Source organism: Cetorhinus maximus, chromosome 1 (genome assembly GCF_964194155.1).
Source record: "Cetorhinus maximus chromosome 1, sCetMax3.hap1.1, whole genome shotgun sequence".
NCBI classification, from domain to species: domain Eukaryota; kingdom Metazoa; phylum Chordata; class Chondrichthyes; order Lamniformes; family Cetorhinidae; genus Cetorhinus; species Cetorhinus maximus.
The window spans coordinates 191,147,667-191,167,177 of NC_135879.1; the positions used below are offsets into that span (position 1 = coordinate 191,147,667).

A 19,511-nucleotide genomic window follows, 5' to 3' on the forward strand; every position below is an offset into this window, starting at 1 on the left:
AACCCACATCTATGTAGAAGGACAAGGGCCGCAGATGTATGGGAACACCAAAGCCTGCAAGTTTTCCTCCAAGCCACAAGTCACGAACCATCTTGGCTTGGAACTATAATCACCATTTGTTCACTGTTGCTGAGTCAAAAGCTTAGAACTCCCTAACAGTACCCTGGGTATACCTACCCCACAGGGACTGCAGCGAATCAACAAAGTGACTCATCATCACCCCTCCAAGGGCAATAAATGCTGATCTTGCCAGCAACGTGCACATCCCATGAATACATTTTTAAAAAAAGTTGACCGCACCATCCTCTCCCAATTCTCCTCCTCCATTGTCTTACTGGATGGGATTGATGTTGCCAGTTCCATTCTTATCTGCCTAGTTGTAGCCAGAAAACAACTGCAATGGCTTATCTTACCATTTCCACACCATTACCACCTGGGCCCTCCAAGGATCTATCCTTGTCTTTTTATTTTTCACTTATATGTTGCTCTGTGGTGACATTGTAACCTTCTCCAGCAATAGAAGATATCGGAGGTATCTCTGTTCAACTCTGGTCTCTTGTATGGCCCTGATTTTGATCATGTCAGCATGGATGGCCTAGCATTCAGTTCCCTCGACCCTAAAATCAGGAATACTCTTTCTAAACCACTCTGCCTATCCAGCGCTCTGTGTTCTTTAAGACTTTTCTTAAAACCTACCTTTGGGAAAACGTTTGGTTACTTGGCCTAAAATTTCCTTGTGGCTTGTTGTCAAATTCTGCTTTTGGATCAAAGAATATTTCATAAAACCTTCAAGATGGTTTCCTACAATACAAAAGTGACTACACTTCACAAAAGCGCTTCATTGCTGTAAAAACACTTTGAGATGCCTGATAGTCGTGAAAAGTGCTATATAAATTAAAAACGATTTCTCTTTTTTTGGCTTATGCTGTTTCCACATGGTACTGGAGTTTGGAAGAGAGGAAAGGGAGAGATTTACATTTCTTGTGAAAAGAATTTGTGAAGAATTATCCAGAGACAGTCAAACAAGTGTATTTTGACTGGGTCTTGTAAAATAAATTATTTCCCTTACTAACAGCAGTTATATAAATAAACCTTTATGTTCATGGCAAATGAAAATAATCATAAATTAAAATAGAAATTGCAGGAAATTTCTAGCAGGTCTGACAGCATCTTTGAGAGAGAAACAGAGTTAATGTTTCAGGAGATGACCCTTCGCTGGAACAGAGTGTACTTTGAGATGTAACAGTGTTTAAGCAAGGCAGGGAAAGAGAGTGACGAATTTTCCTTTTGTCTCTTTTCCCTTTTTGCTTTTCTTACCCCAATTTTCCTGCCTTACTTAAACACTGTTACAATCCAAACTACTCACAGCTCTGAGAGTTATTGACCTGAAACATTACCTGACTCTCTGCACAGATACTGCCATGCCTGCTATTTCCAGCATTTTCTGTATTTATTTCAGTATTCTTGTAAAAAGATTAATCTCTGATGCTCTAAGTCTGCCTGAAGTAAAAATTATAAGCAGTTGATATTATATCCCAAACTTCCCCTCAAATGTTCTTGAATTCATCCTTGTTTCAAAGCATTTGAAAAAGTAAAACCTGACATAGCTTGAGCAAAGACAGGCTTTGATTTTTGTCAGAGAAAAATAAATTTCCTATAAAGCAAGGATGTTTTTGAATTCTCATGACAAAGTTCTTGAAGCACAACTATCTTTCTTTGAGGTAGTCTGGGTCTCTGAACATGCAGTTGTTAATGATTTGAATTGAAATTTTCCTTAAGGAAACGGTCTAATATTAATCTTCCAGTTTGTTTCCAAGTAATTTAGAAAAATGATGAAATATAAAAAGAAAGCCTTGCATTGATGTCACGACCTCAGGACATCCCAAAGTGCTTTGCAACCAGTTAAGTAGAAGTAAAGTGTAGTCACCATTATAACGTACGAAACACAGTAGTCAGTTTGGGCACAGCAAGCTCTCACAACTAGCAATGTAGTAATCACCAGATAATCTGTTTAGTGACGTTGATTAAGGGATAAATATTGACCAGGACAATTCTCCTGTTCTTCTTCAAAATAATACCACTGGATCTTTAAAATCAAAGAGGGCAGGTAGGTTCTCAGTTTAACGTCCTGTCCAAAAGACTCTGACTGCAACACCCTCAGTTCTGCACAGGATTGTCAGCCTACACTTACGTGCTCAAGGCTCTGGAGTCAGACTTAAATACAACCTTCTGATTCAGAGGGGAGTGTGGTAACAACTGAGCCAAGACCAACGCTGGTCAAACTGTAGTACTTGCAAATAGAATGAAAAAGAAATATACTTCTAGTTAAATGGAGAAAATTATGCTAATGCTTACTGGGAAATTCTCCACATTGTATAAACACGAATATGAAAACAGCGACTTACTGGAAATTGTAGGCACAGGTGTTGGTAACTCTTTTCAACTGGCAGTGTATCATCTCTGGCAAGAATATGAACTCCAAGTCCAGGCTTTCAAAGGAGGCCATGGCCTCCAAGTAAAAATATTATTTGAAGTATTTAAAAGCAGACACGGATCACATTTTGTGCATTATGCAACTTTTAGTGTTCTGTTTAATTATGAATCCTAATACTTGAATATTTGTCCTTATTTCCTTAAATTTTTGAAAAACCATTTTGAACAATTTGATTGGTTCAGTTTCTGCTTTAAGAAAAAAGAGATTTGCAGATTTTTGCTACTTCATTTAGTTAAGTGTTCAGACTTGTTACTATGTTCCCATTACAAAATTTGAAGCAAACAACAAAGTGAAATGCCTGAAAGTGCGAGAGAAGGTGTCATTTTAATATCTTTAGCAAATCTCCTGGTGTACTACACATGTTAAATTAGATGACATTTTTATAATGACAAAATTTCATTAAATGAAATACATAATATATTGTTCTGTCACTAAGATAGAGTTGTGTTTAGGGTGGCTTGTCCCTTTGATTGCTAGATGTAAACAGTGAAAGCTGTTTACTTGCTGTTTGGGCAGTTAACTTTGCAGTTTGGAATGTGATTTGCCAGTTTCAAGTTCCAGTTGGGCAGCACTCATCATTTTAAGATATTACGCAGCAAAACAATACACAGCGTTTGCACACACTGAAGTACCTTTTTGCAAGTCATATGGGCGGGTGAGCTGTTTTATAAGGCAGGAACAGTTTCACTTGTAAAACAGAATTACCTGAATTTTCTGATCAGTTCAAGAAATAGGAAGGTGTTCTGTTAAGAGGTACATGAATGAGAATATGGCAGGAGAGCCAAAGCTTAGGATTTATTTTCAACCATAGTTTTTGTGTTAGTTTGTCTCAGTAAGGAATTTAGTTTACTTGCAGGGTAACTTATGAAGTGACCAGGACCTTTGGTTGATTTTCAATTATACTAAAAAACAAAAATAAATGGAAATTAGTATCACCGGAACTCCAGCCTTGGAACCTTGGCAAGTTGTCCAACAAGCTCAATGTAATCACCAAGGTCATGCTGAAAATTATGAATATATTTATAAGTTGAACCCCAAGAAACAATTAAATGTGGTTCCAATACACCAATGAGGGACTTGAGAGAAGGAAAATAAATAGATTACCTGTAACTTTGGCATAGAAGGTGGTGAATGATTGAAATGGGCTATCCAAGGAAGTGAGCAAGGTTGGCAATATCAATAGTTTAATAAGGATTTAACAGATATCGGGAAAAATAAATCGATTGAGGGATAGAGGTAGTGAACTGTGCATTGTTTTTGAACCTATACATTCCTATGCAACATTGCCTCGTTTATGGAACAGAGTAACTGTCATGCATTCTGGGAAAACTCTTAAACAAAAAATTAGCTGGGTATACCAGGTTCAGTTCTGAAAACATGAAAGTATGAAGGTCATAATAAAGTTAATGACTTGGATGCAGAGATTGAGAATAATGTATCGGAGTTTACTGACGATATAAAGCTAAGTGGGAATATAACCTGTGAGGAGGAAGCTGCAAAGGGATATGGACAGGTTAAGTGAGTAGGCAACAAGGCAAAAGATGGAGTATAACGTGGGGAAGCATGAGGTTATTCACTTTGGTAGGAAGAATCTTCTCCTTCTCGAGTTCTCTGCCCGAAGGCAGGTCCAGCTCACAGTGCCATGACTTCCGCCACAGATAGGGCGAGGAGGCAGGTTCTAAATCTACCCCAGCCAGAATGAGGATCGAGCCCTGTGCTGTTGGCACCAATCTCATCCACAATGGTCATTCAGCCATCCAGCCCCTCAAGGAGTCTGAGTTGCTATGGCAATATATGCTTTTCAATGCATGTTGTAGCCTGGAGCCATGGATAATGACGGTAGAGGTTCCAATTTCTTTCCATCACATGGCTGACCGATATTCTCTCCCACCCGTCATTGGCTTATGTTGGAAGGATTTACAAGTTGATATCTGTTTGGCCGCGTTGAATGTCCCTTCCTTGGCTATCAAGTCTGGAGCGGAACTTGAACCTGGAACTTCTGGCTCAGAGGCAGGCTCGCTACCCACCGCGCCACAAGACCTCTATAGTAAGAATAGAAAAGCAGAATTTGATGTTCAAAGGGACTTGGGTGTACTCTTACTAGGAACACAGAGTTAGCATGATGGCCTAAGAAGCAATTAAGAATATAGATGGCGTGTTGGCTTTTATTACAAGGGGATTGGAGTACAAGGATAACAAAGTCTTGTTATAATTGTACAGGGCTTTGGTGATATCACATCTGGAGTAGTGCGCGTAGTTTTGGTTTCCATACTTTAGGAAGGATATATTTGCATTGGAAGAAAACAGCAAAAGTTCACTAGATTGTTCCTAGGATGAGAGAGCTGTCCTGTGATGAGCAACAGAGTTATTTGGGCCTATAATCTCTGGAGTTTCGAAGAATGAGTGATAATCCTATTGAAATATATAAGATTCTGAAGGGGTTTGACATGGTAGACACTGGGAGATTGTTTCCCCTGGCTGGGGAAACTTCAACCCGGGGATCACAGCCTCAGGATAAGGGGCTGATCATTTAAGACTGAGATGAGGAGAAATTTCTTCACTCAAAGGACTGTAAATCTTTGGAATTCACTACCCTAGAATGTTCTGGATGCTCCATTGTTGAATACATTTAAGGCTGAGATAGACAGATTTTTGATTTCTCAGGGAAATCAAGGGATATAGGGATGGGAAGAAAGCAATATTAAAGTACTATGACCGTATTGAACAGCGGGGCAGATTTGGTGGACCGTATGGTCTGCTCCTGTTCCTATTTCTTATGATTTTAAATTGATGACAAAAACTCTGATAATAGTTGGGTCTCCTATAACGGACTTCCCCGCAGGCCAGCACTTTTTAGAAACCACAACTAAAAATATCCAAGCGTGGTGACCATGAGCAAAGAACAGTATTAACTTCTTAATATATGATGTTGTACAATACAAATCTACATTGTGTATATGGCAGTATTCTCTACAATGTAGAATATTGTATTGATGACAGTTACAAGAGCTTTGTCAAAAGTGAAAAAGAGAAAGCCACTGGTTAGGCAATTAATCTACAATTAAGTGACAAAGTTTATATTGTCAATGCTATGAATTTTTAAATTTATTATGCATGTTTTATCTGAAGTTTAGTGTGCTAAGTGACAATTAATGATCAACTTTATTCTTTAATTAAAACAAAACTAAAAATACCTGGAAAAACTCAGCAGGTCTGACAGCATCTGCGGCGAGGAATACAGTTAACGTTTCGAGTCCGTATGACTCTTCAACAGAACTAAGAAAAAATAAAAGAGGTGAAATATAAACTGGGATCCCTTCCCCCACCCCACCCCCACTATGGCTATCTGTACCTTGCTCGTCCTGCTTTCTACCCTTAATGTCACCTATTAGCACATTTCTTAGCTAATATCACCACCGTCAACACCTCTTTGTCCTTTTGTCTATGACATCTTTTGGCAATCTCCACCTATCACTGGCCTTCTATCCAGCTCTACTTGTCCCACCCCCCCTTAAACCAGCTTATATTTCACCTCTCTTTTATTTTTCCTTAGTTCTGTTGAAGAGTCATACGGACTCGAAACGTTAACTGTGTTCCTCTCCGCAGATGCTGTCAGACCGGCTGAGTTTTTCCAGGTATTTTTATTTTTGTTTTGGATTTCCAGCATCCACAGTTTTTTGCTTTTATTCTTTAATTAGCCGTGTTATTATTGTTAGGGGGAGTACAGTAAGAATTTATTGAAAGGGAATTACTCAAAAACCCTGCCAGTCAGTGCCATCAAGTACATTAACAGTTAAAGGTTACCAGATGAACTTTGCACACCCTTAGGGCCTGCAATCACCAGAAAGGCCCTGGGAGCCAGACTGGAGACAGAGAAAAAAATAAATGTGCTCTTCAATGGTTAAGGAAAGGACAGATGGTTCCAGCTTAGATAGAGAGAGAAGGCTTTGCTTGGGTGAAAGGGGGGTGTATGTACCTGGAATGTAAACCTGTATGCTGACAAGATTGGAATCTGAACAATGTTCTTGTACATGATCAATGATGTATAAATAAGCTATACTTGTAATTTGGTAGAGTGCTACTTCAAGCTGCTTTGAGGTGGTTCTCTCCCTGCAATTGCTCGAATAAACGATCGTGACCTGTACCTGAGCCTCCTGTGGCTCATTTGTCAAAGATAGCACAACATTATCAAATGTAAATGTCACTGACTGATAACAGCAAAACAATGTTTTGATTTGACAGGAACAAAGCATAGGAGCTTCAAAATATCATCTAAAATAATCCCTTACAAGAAGTAAATCAAAAGTTAAGTATACAGTTCAGATCCAAAGTAAAAAGGCCAGACTGCTCACCTGCTCCCATGATATAATCATATGACGTTCTGCTGGTTCCTTTTCCACATATCTAACTTCTGTCACACCAGGTCGACTTTCTAAAATGTTAGAAGTATTGGTAAATGGGGTTTGTAGACACCTTCATTACCGTACTTCGATTAATTTGTTAACTGCAGCTGTCTCTATTTAAATGGATTTATTTACATTTAGAGCTTCTCATCAACTTGACACATTAAAACTCAAAATTAAAGACATCTTGATGTTCTAAAATAAAAACATAAATAAAATAAAAACTCATCTAATTCAGGACTCTTGAGCACCTCAATTTTGATCCCACTATAGAACTACAGAAAAGTTACAGCACATAAAGAGGCCATTCAGCCCAATGCATCTGCGTCGGCCAAAAAATAAAAAATAAAAAAACTAGCTGCCCATTTTAATCCCACCTTCCAGCACCTGGACCATAGCCTTGCAGGTTACACCACTTTAGGTGCAGATCCAGGTGCATTTTAAATGAATTGAGGGTTTCTGCCTCCACCAGCATACCAGGCAGTGAATTCCAAACACACACCGCCCTTTGATGAAGAAGTTTTTCCTCATGTTCCCTCTAATCCTTCCACCAATCACCTTAAATCTGCGCCCACTGGTAATTTGACCTCTCTGCTAGGGGAAACAGAGCATCCCTGTCTACTCCACTCTACTCTATCTGGGCCCCTCATGATCTTGTATACCTCAATCAGGTCGCCCTTCAGCCTCCTCAGTTCCAAAGAAAACAAACCCAGTCTATCCAATCTTCCTTCACAGCTGCAATTTTCAAGCTCTGGCAACAGATTTGTAAATCTCCTCTGCACTCTCTCCAGACCAATTATGTCCTTCCTGTAATGTGGTGCTCAGAACTGTACACAAAATTCCAGTTGTGGCTCAATCAGTGTTTTATACGGTTCCATCATTACATCCTTGCTTTTGTATTCTATACCTCGTTCAATAAAGGAAAGCATTCCATATGCTTTCTTTACCACCTTATCCACCTGTCCTGCCACCTTCATGGATCTGTGGACATGCAAACCAAGGTCTCTCACTTCCTCTACCTCTCCCAATATCTTCCCATTTATTGTGCATTCCCTAGCTTTGTTTGCCCTCCCAAATCCATTGCCTTACACTTCTCTGGATTGAATTCCATTTGCCACTTTTCAGGTCGCTCAACGAAACCATTGATATAATTCTGGAGACAACAGTTATCCTCTTTACTATCAATGACACGGTCAATTTTTGTGTCTTCTGCAAATTTCCCAATCATGCCACCCACGTTCAAGTCCAAATCATTAATATATACAACAAACAGCAAGAGGCCCAACACTGAGCCCTGTGGAACCATTTTCTATTTGCAAAAACATCCATTAACCATTACCCTTTGTTTCCTGATGCTGAGCCAATTTTGAATCTAATTTGCCACATTCCTCTGCATCCTATGGGCTTTTACTTTTCTGACCAGTCTGCCATGTGGGACCGTGTCAAATTACTTACTAAAATGCATGTAGGCAACATCCACTGAACTACTCATCAATCCTCCTTGTTACTTCCTCAAAAAATTTGATTAAATAATAGTAAGGCACGACTTTCCCCTAACAAAACCATGCTGACTATCCTGGATTAATCCATCCCTTTCTAAATGACAGCTTATCCTGTCTCTCAGAATTGATTCCAATAATTTGCCCACCAGCGAAGTCAGACTGACTGGCATCTAATTATTTCGTCTAACCCTAGCACCCTTTTTAAATAATGGTACGTTTGCAGACCTTGAATCCTCTGGTACCTCGCCTGTATCTAGTGAGGATTGGAAAATTATCCTCAGAGAGTCCACTCTTTCCTCCCTGGCTTCCCTTAACAGCCTGGGGTATAATCCATCTGGCCCTGGTGACTTATCCACATTCAAGGATGTCAGTCCTTCCAGTACATCCTCTCTCACTATGCTTACCGTACCCAATATTTCACACTCCTCCTCTTTAACTAGAATATCTGTTTCATCCCTCTCATTAGTGAAGACAGAGACAAAGTACTCATTGAAAACCCTGCCCACATCTTCTCCATCAGAGCACAAGTTACCATACACATCTCTGATTGGAACTACCCTTTCCTTAGTTATTCTCTTGCTCTAAATGTACAGGTAAAACATCTTTGGGTTTTCTTTGATTTTTACCTGCCAATATTTTTTCATATCTTCTCTTTGCTTTCCTAATTTCCTTTTTTACTTCAACCCTGTGCTTTCTATACTCCTCTTAGGCTTTGTATAATATTAAGTTTTTTGTGATCATCATAAGCTTTCTTTTTCTGCTTTATCTTACCTGTAGACTTCTTGATAACCAGGGGGGTTTAGATTTGGCAGTACCACCCTTTATTCTTTGTGGGGACATGTATATACTGCGTCTGCAGAATCTCACTTTTGAATGCCTCCCCACTGGTCTGTCACTGATGTCCCTTCAAGTAACCAGTCCACTTTTGCCAGATCACTTCTCAGCTTCGTAAAATTTGTTTTTCCCCAATTTAGAACTTATATTCCTGTTCTATCTTTATCCTTTTCCATAATTATATTAAATCTAACTGTATTATGGTCACCATCTCCAAAACGGTCACCCATTGCTACTTCATCCACTTGCCCAGCTTCACTTCCTAATACTAAATCTAGAATTCATTGAGCTGGAGACTGAGCTGCGGACATCGCGACACATCAGGGAAGGGGAAAGTTACCTGTACACTTTGTACCAGGAGGCGGTCACACCCATTAGGATAGCATCTCCTGATTTGGAAGGTGATCAAGGACAGGAGGATGTGACTGTAGCTGAGGCAGGTAAGGTGACCCAGAGGTCAGGAGTGTAAGAGTGTCAGCCTCTGCAATTGTCCAACAGGTCTGAGGTTCTTTCAGCTTGTTTGGATGAGAGTGGGGGCTGCAGAGTGGATGAACGGACTGACCATGGCACTGTGGTACGGCAAGCCATTCAAATGGGGGGGGGGGGGGGGGGGAGGGGTGGCAGTGAGGAGCACAATGTACTGATGGCCACCCTTCAGCTGCCTAGGCTTTAAGTTCAGGAATTCCCTCCCCACCACTTTTTCCTCTTTTAAAAGATACTGTTTGGAAAAACCTCTCTCTTTGACTAAGCTTATGGTCATCAGATCTAACATCCCCTAATGTAGCTCAGTGTCATATTTAGTATTATGTCTCTCCCGTTTGGACACCATCATTTTCCTCAAGGTAACCTTTCTAATATTTATGATCATGTGAGCTGAGCTTCTTCCCGCCTCACACACAGGTAAAGCCCGGCTTCACCTGCTAATTTCCATGGTAACTAACTGCCCCACACTCACCTAATATCCTGGTTACACCTAAAGTCAGCCGGTCTACCAAGTCCTTCATATTCTCCGTTTTACCATCTTCCATCCTGACCCAGCCCCCTTTCCAGCAATCTAGACAAAACTAGTTCACTGTATATACATATAAATATCTTAAATATATGTCAAGCGCCGCATAAAGAGCGACCTTTTCCCGTCTCCTTGTTGTCGCCCCTCGCCTCGACGCAGTGAATGCGTCAAACACAAAGCCCTCTGGGTGCTGTAGTTTTCCCCCGGCTCCCGCTCATCGGACGTTACTCATGAGCAGGAGTGGGCGGGGCAGAAGGAGGTGCTGGACCGATGAAGGGGCGGGGCAGCGAGGAGAGAGACTGAGGAGGGAGCGCGGTGCGAAGGCAGAGGTGGAGAGTGGGTGGGGCGAAGGCGGAGGTGGAGAGTGGGGAGGCGTGGCAGAGCAGATGGGGTGAACCCGTAGAAGAGCACAGGGGGAGGGCTGATTGGGTGACGTCACCGGGAGTACCGGGTGCACGATGGGAGTGGCGGTTGTTTAAGATGGCGAAGGCTGGCAATTTGGTGAGTGAAGTTTTCTGGAGCAAAGATCGTATCCTTTTGTATTTTTTAAAATCAAGGAACATTTTATGGGAGATTGTCCATCAATATTTGGAGACAGAAGTATTAGCACGATATCGCGTTTTGAAATTCAGTCTTTATGTGTAATACCTGAAAATTAATATATTGCTCATCAGGTCAATTAATGTCTTTGATTAAATAATAATGGCAACTTCTGTTAACTCAGCTCCGTTGTTTCTAGGTTGGTGATTTTGCTTCAAACTTGCTAAACAACATTGTTGTCAATAAGTAAGAATTTACTTTAGGTTATAAATTTATAGACTGCGATGTTTTATGCAACAGTTGTATGTAGTATTTTCAATTACTTTCTTGCTCTATGGTAGAAATTCAAAACATCGAGTTACGAAAAAAACACTTCTAAAATGGAATTGTAACGTCAAACCCCCCCCTTTAAGTTTTATTGGTACATTAATAAAGCTGTACAGTGACGTGACTAAGATTAGTGTACTTGCATGAGCTGTACTCAGTTCTGGTGGACCAGTGTTTTATTCACTCTATTGAGTTTGTCCCGTGTTTTTAGATTTCTAATTGTATTAGAAATTGGGATGTGAATAATAATACAAAGATTTATCACTTCTGCATCTATCTTACTAGTTGCAATAAAATAAAAACTTGCATATCTATCTAGTATATTCTGGGGTTTCTTACATGATTTCTGAACATCCCAATTAAATACATCTGAAATGTAGTTACTGTTATTACATAGGCCAACACAAATGAGACCCATGTTGTGGTTATATTTAGAAAGTAAAGTAAGCTGGAACTTGAAAATTACAGAAATTATAGTTTGATATTTATAGTGAAATTACTAGAATGAATTAATGGAGATGTCTGCTAGTTGTGCATCTTAATTTCTTTAAAAAATCTTCATTTGAAGGGCAATAGGAAGTGGATAATAAGTAAATTTGTGTCTTGTTTGGTTCTTCAGGAACCTGCGTTGAGACTTGCTCTTCACTTTATTAATGATTTGGAAGATATCATTGGTAGTATGATGCTTAATGTTTTTTTTAAGACACTAAGTGTGTGTAGGAGTTAAGATTTTAGACAAAATAAATAAACTTGCAGCCTGATTGAGTAAGTGGAAGAGTGGGTCCTGGCCTGGCAAATATTCTTCATTATAATTCAGTGCATTTATTGCAGGAGCAGGCCACTTGGGGCCCCTCGAGCCTGTTAAGCCATTCAATAAGATCATGGCTAATCTGATTGTAACATCGATTCCACATTCCTGCCTGCCCCTGATAACCTTTCACCCCCTTGCTTATCAAGAATCTATTTACCTCTGCCTTAAAAATATTCAGACTCCGTTTCCACCACCTTTTGAGGAGGAGAGTTCCAAAGACTGACGATCCTGAGAGAAAAAAAATTCTCCTCATGTCTGACCTAAATGGGTGACCCCTTATTTTTAAACAGTGACACCTAGTTTGAAATTCTCCCACAAGCGGAAACATCCTTTCCACATCTACCCTGTCAAGACCCCTCAGGATCGTATATGTTTCAATCAAGTCACCTCTCACTCTTCTAAATTCCAGCGGATGCAAGCCTAGCCTGTCCAATCTTTCCTCATTACAGTAAGCCCTGACATGTATACCATACAGGATTACCCTTTGAAGCCTCCAGAGTGAGACCTTGAGAGTCATGGCTCATGACCAGTGCTGCAAGACTGTAGAGAAAGATGTCAGTATATATAGCTAGGATAGTTAAATATATACAAAACTAGGAATACAACATTTGCCTTGCACAAGACCTTGGTATGGCTGTATCGAGAATTGTGAGATCAGTTTTGGCTCCTTCACAGGACTAGCGATATCAATGTGCTGAGAATATCCAGAGGACGGCCAGTTGGTAGCAAGGCTTTTGGCGCGTGAGTTATTCAGGCACCTCATGGAACTGAGGCTTTTTCATTGGAGGAATATAGACTTTTAGGAGATACGATTGAGATGCTGAAAATGAAGAAGGAAACTGATTCTGTTCAAATAGCTAGATTATTTGAGCTGGATATGAATACAATTTGGAAAACCAAAGGAGAGTCATCTGAAATACATTGGCAGAATGTGCTGAGAGTATATGTGCTGGCAATGACTAGTGGTATCCTGCCAGGATCTGTGATGAGGCCTCAACTATTCACAAAAATAAGAACTTAAAGAACCAAGTTGCCCAATATTGCAAAGGATTGGTTATATAGTAAATAGTGTTCAGGGGAACATAAAATTATAGCAAGATATTGATAAATTAAGTGAACAGAACTGTGACAGATGGATTTCAGCAGAATTAAGTGTGAGGTGATCTATTTTAGACCATGAAAGGATAAATCCAAGCACTTTTTAAATGGTGAAAAGGAATGCCAGAGGTCCGAAGAGATTTAGGGGCCGTGTACGCAGAAATGTCACTGAAATGTCGTGGTAGGGTACAAAAATAATCAAAATGGCTCTTAAAATGATAGCCTTTATATCTAGTATGATCGAATATAAAGGGCAGGAAGTTTTGCTACAGCCATGTAGAGCCCTGGTTAGACAGCAACCAGAGTACTGTATACAGTTCTGGGCATCACAGAAAATAATGACCTTGGAAGGAGTGCAGTGTAGATTCACCAGAATGTTACCGCTGTCCCAAGAATTAGATGATGAGGAGAGATGTGCACCAAGATGAAACATTAGAAAGGAGAAACAAGGTGCACACAAGATTTGGAGAAACAAATAGAATAAAGAATAGTTTAGAAATAGGAGGAATATATAAATAAATATACCACATCCACTGGTTCTCCCGTCGTGCCTTTTAATGAAGTTCCCAATCTATCATAGCTAACTCACGCCTCACATTGTCATAGTTTCCTTTGTTTAGATTTAGGATGCTAGTTTCGGATCGGACGACTTCACTTTCTATCCTAAAGAAGAATTCAACCATGTTATGGTCACTGTTCCCTAAAGGACCCTGCACAACAAGATTTTTAATTAACCCCTTCTCATTGCACAATACCAAATCTAGGGTTGCCTGTACCCTAGTTGGTCCCTTGAAGTATTGGTCTAAAAAGCCAGAGAAGTCTGAAGTGATATAGTTTAATAGGAAGAATGAGGAGATTCATTTAGTCACTTGTATGACTAAACGATACAATTTTAAACAATATGCAGAAACGGAGCCAGCAGATACAGGAGGTGGTGTATGTACACAAATCTTTGAACATGGCAGCATACGTTGATGAGTCTTTGGGGGAAAAAATCTATAGGAGCCTTGTCTTTATTAATTGAGCAATAAAGTATAAAAACAAGGAAGTTATGCTAAATTGTTAAAAAAAATATTGGTTAGGTCCCAACTGAATGTTATTAAATTTTGGGCAAGACATTTGGTAAGGATGACAGGGCCGTAGAGAGGTGCAGAAGAGATTTACTTGAATGTTACCAAGGATGAGCGACTTCAGTTCTGTAGCGAGGCTGGAGAAACTTGGGTTGTTCAGCTCAGCTGAGAAACTCAACAGGAGATTTGGTAGAATTGATGAATGGTTTTGATAAATTAAGAAACTGTTTCCAGTGGCAGAAGGATCAATAAACGGTGAACCCAAATTTAAGGCGATTGATTGGTAAAAGAACTAGAGGCAACCTGAGGAAATACTTTCTCACCTGAATTAATGTGAAGAATGTAGGGGAGTGGGACTAGTTGGCTGGCTCTATCAAACTGGCACAGACATGATGGCTTGACTGGCCTCTTGTGCTGTATCATTCCATGCTTTTAAGTTTACTTAAACTAAGTTTGCATTCCCTATAATAAAGAAGATTGAGAGGTGATACTATTGATGATATTTGTGATTTTTAAAGGGTGATTTTGGGTAAAATAAAGAGATGTTTTCTGCTGCTGGTGGAGATTAGTACCATAGGACATAATGTTAAAATCAAAGCCATGCCATATAGAAGAGAGGTTAGGAAACTTCTTCACACAATGGGTGGTAAAAATGTGGAAAACTCTCAAAAGCTCAACGAATAATTTTCAATCTGGGATCACTAGATTTTTGCTAGCTAAGGTTTATTTGGAGCTAAAGCTGGTAAATGGAGAGCTTACTGCTCAGTCATGATCTCATTGAATAGTGAAACAGGCTTGAGGGGTTGAATAGTCTGCTTCTGTTCCTTTCTTACTTGTACAGATTCGCGACAGGCCTTCAGAAAAGGTTTCTTGCAGGTGGAAGGTCTCTTGAGTTACTGAAGCTAAGTGGGGCTAATGGTGATTAATGTTATATCCTGGAGCTTGCCTTATTGTCTTCAGGGGTTAGAGAGGAATTTTCCCTTTTTTTTTCTCAAATTGCTCAGTGCTTTTTCCTCTGCTCAGAGATTGCCTGACTGAGGTTGGGTTGATGGGTACATATAGACACGTCTGGATGGGAGAGATTGGATTGACCAATTGGCCTCTTCCTGCCCTTTCCTTAACTTCATATTGTCTGCTGTGGTGTCTTCTAATGGATGTGAGAATTGGACTATTTCTCTTCATATTTCTAAACTTTGTCCATATGAATTCTGTCTGACGGCAATCTCTTAGGACATCCTTACATTTCAGCTCTATGATTAAATCTGTCTCTACCTCTCAGGCACTGCATTCCTAATCCTCACCATTATACTGTATATACCTATTGTTCCAGTGCAACTTTTCATATCCCATACATGCTACCATTTGTTTCATTTCACAGAACCGTAGAATGGTCACAGGAAAGGAGGAGGCTATTGGGTTGGTCAAGTTCATGCTGACCCTCTGCAAGGGCAGTTTAGCTCGTCCCACTTCCCTGCCCGTTTTCCATAGCCCTGAAATTTTCTCTGTTCGGGTGCATATCCAATCCTCTTTTGAAAGTCACAATTGAATCACCCCATTTATCCCTCAATATTTTGTAATTTGGAATCTTCAACTTACTGTCCGAGTCTAAAGTATCTCTGTCTTAATACAATCTGTTATATGCTTACTATATATATATATATATATATATGCCACAAATTTTCTTAAACCCTGAGCATTTCATTTCCAACTTTTCAACACTTCTTTTACCACTCACCTGCCGTAACAACCTCTTTTTCAATTACTGCCATCAATCTCTACAACCTGGATGTTTCCTGCTCTTTCCTTGATTGGGGATTTTGTGCTTTTCCAATGCTGAAGCATTACTTCTCAAGCTCCCCTGTCCTACTGTCCTTTTTCCAAACTAATGCTTTTCTTACAGTGAAACCCTTACAATTCTAAAGGCGGTGTAGGAGCAGAGGGACCTGGCAGTATGTGTGCACAAATCATTGAAGGTGGCAGGAAAAGCTCAGCAGGTCAGGCAGTGTCAATAGAGAGAAACAGAGTTAACATTACAGGTTAATGAGCTTTTCCAGCTTTTTTTGTTCTTATTGCAGGCTTCTAGCATCCACAGTATTTTGCTTTTGTTGAAGGCAGCAGAACAGGTGGAGACAGCGGTTAACGAATCATATGAGATCCTGGGCTTTATAAACAGGGGCATAGAGTACAAAACCTTTATATAACACTGGTTCGGCTTTAACTGGAGTATTGTGTCCAATTTAGGGCACTACACTTTAGGAAGTGTTAAGGCATTAAAGAGGATGCTGAAAAGATTTACAAGAATGGTTCCAGGGATGAGGAACTTGTGGATATATTGGGGAAGATGAAGCGGACTTTTGATAGAGGTGATCAAAATTCTGAGGGGCCTGGATACAGTAGATAGGAAAAAACTGTTCTTAATGGTGAAAGGGCTGTGAACCAGAGGACACTGATTTAGGGTGACTGGCAAAAGAAGCAGCTCTGGTGACTTGTGGAAAAACTTTTTGTGCAGTGTGTGAGTAGGACCTGGAATGCACTGTCGGAGAGGGTAATGAATGGGGCCAGATTCAATGGGTCTTTCAAAAGAGAATTGGATATGTATCTGAAGAGAGAAAATTTGCAGGGCTATGGAGAATGGGTAGGGTAGCGGGATGAGTTAAATTGCTCTGAGGGTTGGCATGAACTTGATGGGCCAAATGGCTTCCTTCTGTGCTGTAACTATTCTGTGGTCCTGTGAAATGGAACACAATGCTAGCTGGTGTGGGATATGAAAAGTTGCATTGGAACAATAGGTACATGCAGTGCCTGAGAGGGGGAGGCAGATTCAATTGAGGCCTTCAAAAGAGAATTTGATAATTCTCTGAAGGGAAAAATATTGCAGGACTACAGGGAAAAGGTGGGGTAGTGGGATTAGGTGAGTTGCTCTTGCTGAGAGCTGGCATGGATACAATAGGTTGCATTGGCTGCCTCCTGTAGTGTATCCATTCTATGATTTTATGAAACCGTTGCTTACCACAAACATAATATTCTCAAAGTATTTTAATTCTATAATTTTTATGCAGATTTATTCACTTTATCTCCTATGATTTAAACACAGAAATATATTTCAAAATTGACAACATTCCTTGCAGCCCTATAGATATTAAAAAGTAATCAGAAAAGGTCTTAGTGCTGTATTTCCTTCAGTAGGAAGAAAATTGCAATTTTTTGCATGCATTCTAGAAAAAATGCAGTTTTAGACATAGTCACCATGTATGGGAAATATCTTAATTCAGAGCATTTAATGAATGCTGCTTTAGGAGTGGATAATTACAGTTGTCTGAAAGTACAAGTACCAGGCTGTGTACAGTTCCTGGAGTCAGCAAGATTACTTCCCTCTGCTCCTTCCCTTCCCCTCGGCAAATAGAATGTCTGCATTAAGCTTGATCTAGTTGGTGTGTGAACTTATACACACACTTTCTGTTCCTGCAACTGTTCCTCAGCACTGTTTGAATGCATAAAATACATAGAGAAAAATCAGATACATAAGGCACTTCCCTCTAAAGTTTAGGATTATCCAACAATGCTGTATTACCTTTCATCACCTGTTTGAAATAAGGCAAGAAAACACTTGTTTACTAATAATGGTTCCTTTGTTAGAGACTGGATTCTATACTATACATTGGGAAATAATTTGACATTAAGAATACTTGCAGAGTAAAATGCGATTTAAGATATGAGACTAAGGAGTTACGCATCCTAGATTCAGTTATAGTTCTGATGCTCATCAGAATTAATTCTGAACAAGTGGAGAAACAACAGATAGGCTTAGACTGAACATGATGAAACAAAATAGCTTTTTTAAAGCAGATTTGAAGGAGTAATGTAGGGCAGACCATACATAGAGTTGTTAGCGGTGTCCATGACCCATGAAAGGTTACTTGCGTTAACAGATGCTACACATAGGTATTCCCAGATGATCTATGTATAGTAGCTTTAAATTTGAGCAACCAGCTGATGAAACCCTTTGTCAATCTGCACCTTGTGGGCTCTTAAATGGCTTGTTTGAAGTCTAAGAGTGGATTCATCAGAAGTTCTTGGACCTGCTTGAATATAAAAACATAAGAAATAGGAGCAGGAGTAGACCACATGGCCCATCGAGCCTGCCCTGCCATTCAGTATGATCATGACTGATCTTGGGCTTCAACTCCATTTTTCCGCCTGCTCCCCATATCCCTTAATTCCCTGGGAGACCAAAAATCTATCTTTCCCAGCCTTAAATGAATGCTTGCCAACTTTCATGTTAACTTAAGATAAAAAAGGTTGGTAAAAATCCATGTGAGTATTTAGCAATATAATTTAAACATTAATTTAATTTAAGCTTAAACAATCACTTCTTCCACCACCGATGCACAGTGTCAGCAGTGTGTACCATCTACAAGATGCACTGCAGAAATTCACCAAGGCTTCTTAGACAGCAGCTTCTAAACCCACAACTGCTACCATCTAGCAGGACAAGGGCAGCAGACACATGGGAACACTAGGACCTGCAAGTTCCCCTGCAAGCCACTCACCATCCTAACTTGTAACTATATCGCCGTACCTTCACTGTTGCTGGATCAAATTCCTGGAACACCCTCCCTAACAGCATTGTGGGTGTATCTACACTACATGGGCTGCAGCGGTTCAAGAAGGCATCTCATCACTACCTTCTCGAGGGCAATTAGGGATGGGCAATAAATGCTGGCCTTGCCAGTGATGCTGTCACCATGTGAAAAAATTAAAAATATACTGTTTTTGAGACCTTTTTAAGAAACTGTGGAGTTGATTCTACTTGTGCATCATGATCTGGGCTGCAATCTGGTGGAATTTCTGCAATTCCTAATAGAAGTGCTGTTAATTCCCTCAGGTTGTAAAATATCTGAGCATTCAGAGAAGCCACAATTATCTTCCGGCTTTTTGATTTTTAATGCTTTTAAGGATCTTTTGGGAATGTCATTCTGAAGGAGAGAAAATTGTAGAGGGACAAGAAATGCAGCTGATTCAGAATAATGGAAACGAGATGGCTGTGAATATAAAGTTCTGCCTGTTTAATTGTATGGGTATTTTTGCAAAAATTGGAGTATGTCTTAAGATATTTTCATCCTTGGGTATGTCCAGGTTATATACTTTGTCAAGCACATTACACTTTCTTTAACAGTGTTACATTTAGCATCGGATGAAGAACAATCCATGGTCTTTGTGCCAGGTATGGTTTTGGGAATTACTTTATAGGGCACTTTTTGCTGCTAGTTTAAATACATTCTGCAAACTGAGTATTGAAGATGCTTTCAAATTTTGATCAATAATACATCCCACAAAAGTAATATATGTGAATTTGTACAAAATAATATAGAAAATTTGTTCATTTGCCCTAGGGCTATTTATTATTGAAAATAAAATAATGA

The 19,511-nt window shown here is 39.8% G+C and overlaps 2 protein-coding genes across 7 annotated transcripts in view; one reads left to right on the forward strand and one right to left on the reverse strand.

Moving 5' to 3' along the window:
• The window catches only part of tpgs2 (tubulin polyglutamylase complex subunit 2), a 51,211-nt gene extending 40,811 nt beyond the window's left edge, over positions 1–10,400 (reverse strand). The window contains exons 1-2 of one of the 2 annotated variants that reach the window (XM_078551329.1): positions 10,189–10,400; positions 6,847–6,926 (exon numbers count right to left, since the gene is read on the reverse strand). In XM_078551329.1, the coding sequence (XP_078407455.1) occupies positions 6,847–6,926; positions 10,189–10,261 (153 nt within the window). In that variant the 5' untranslated portion in view covers positions 10,262–10,400. The remainder of the gene's footprint in view (positions 1–6,846; positions 6,927–10,188) is intronic. The other variant, XM_078551337.1, reaches the window with a different exon arrangement.
• A 262-nt stretch (positions 10,401–10,662) lies between these two features.
• kiaa1328 (KIAA1328 ortholog) overlaps positions 10,663–19,511 on the forward strand; it is a 275,580-nt gene continuing 266,731 nt past the window's right edge. For 3 of the 5 annotated variants that reach the window (XM_078551400.1, XM_078551422.1, XM_078551406.1), the window contains exons 1-2: positions 10,663–10,771; positions 19,277–19,312. In XM_078551400.1, coding sequence (XP_078407526.1) covers positions 10,723–10,771; positions 19,277–19,312 — 85 coding nt within the window. In that variant the 5' untranslated portion in view covers positions 10,663–10,722. The remainder of the gene's footprint in view (positions 10,772–19,276; positions 19,313–19,511) is intronic. The other 2 variants (XM_078551413.1, XM_078551417.1) reach the window with 2 other exon arrangements.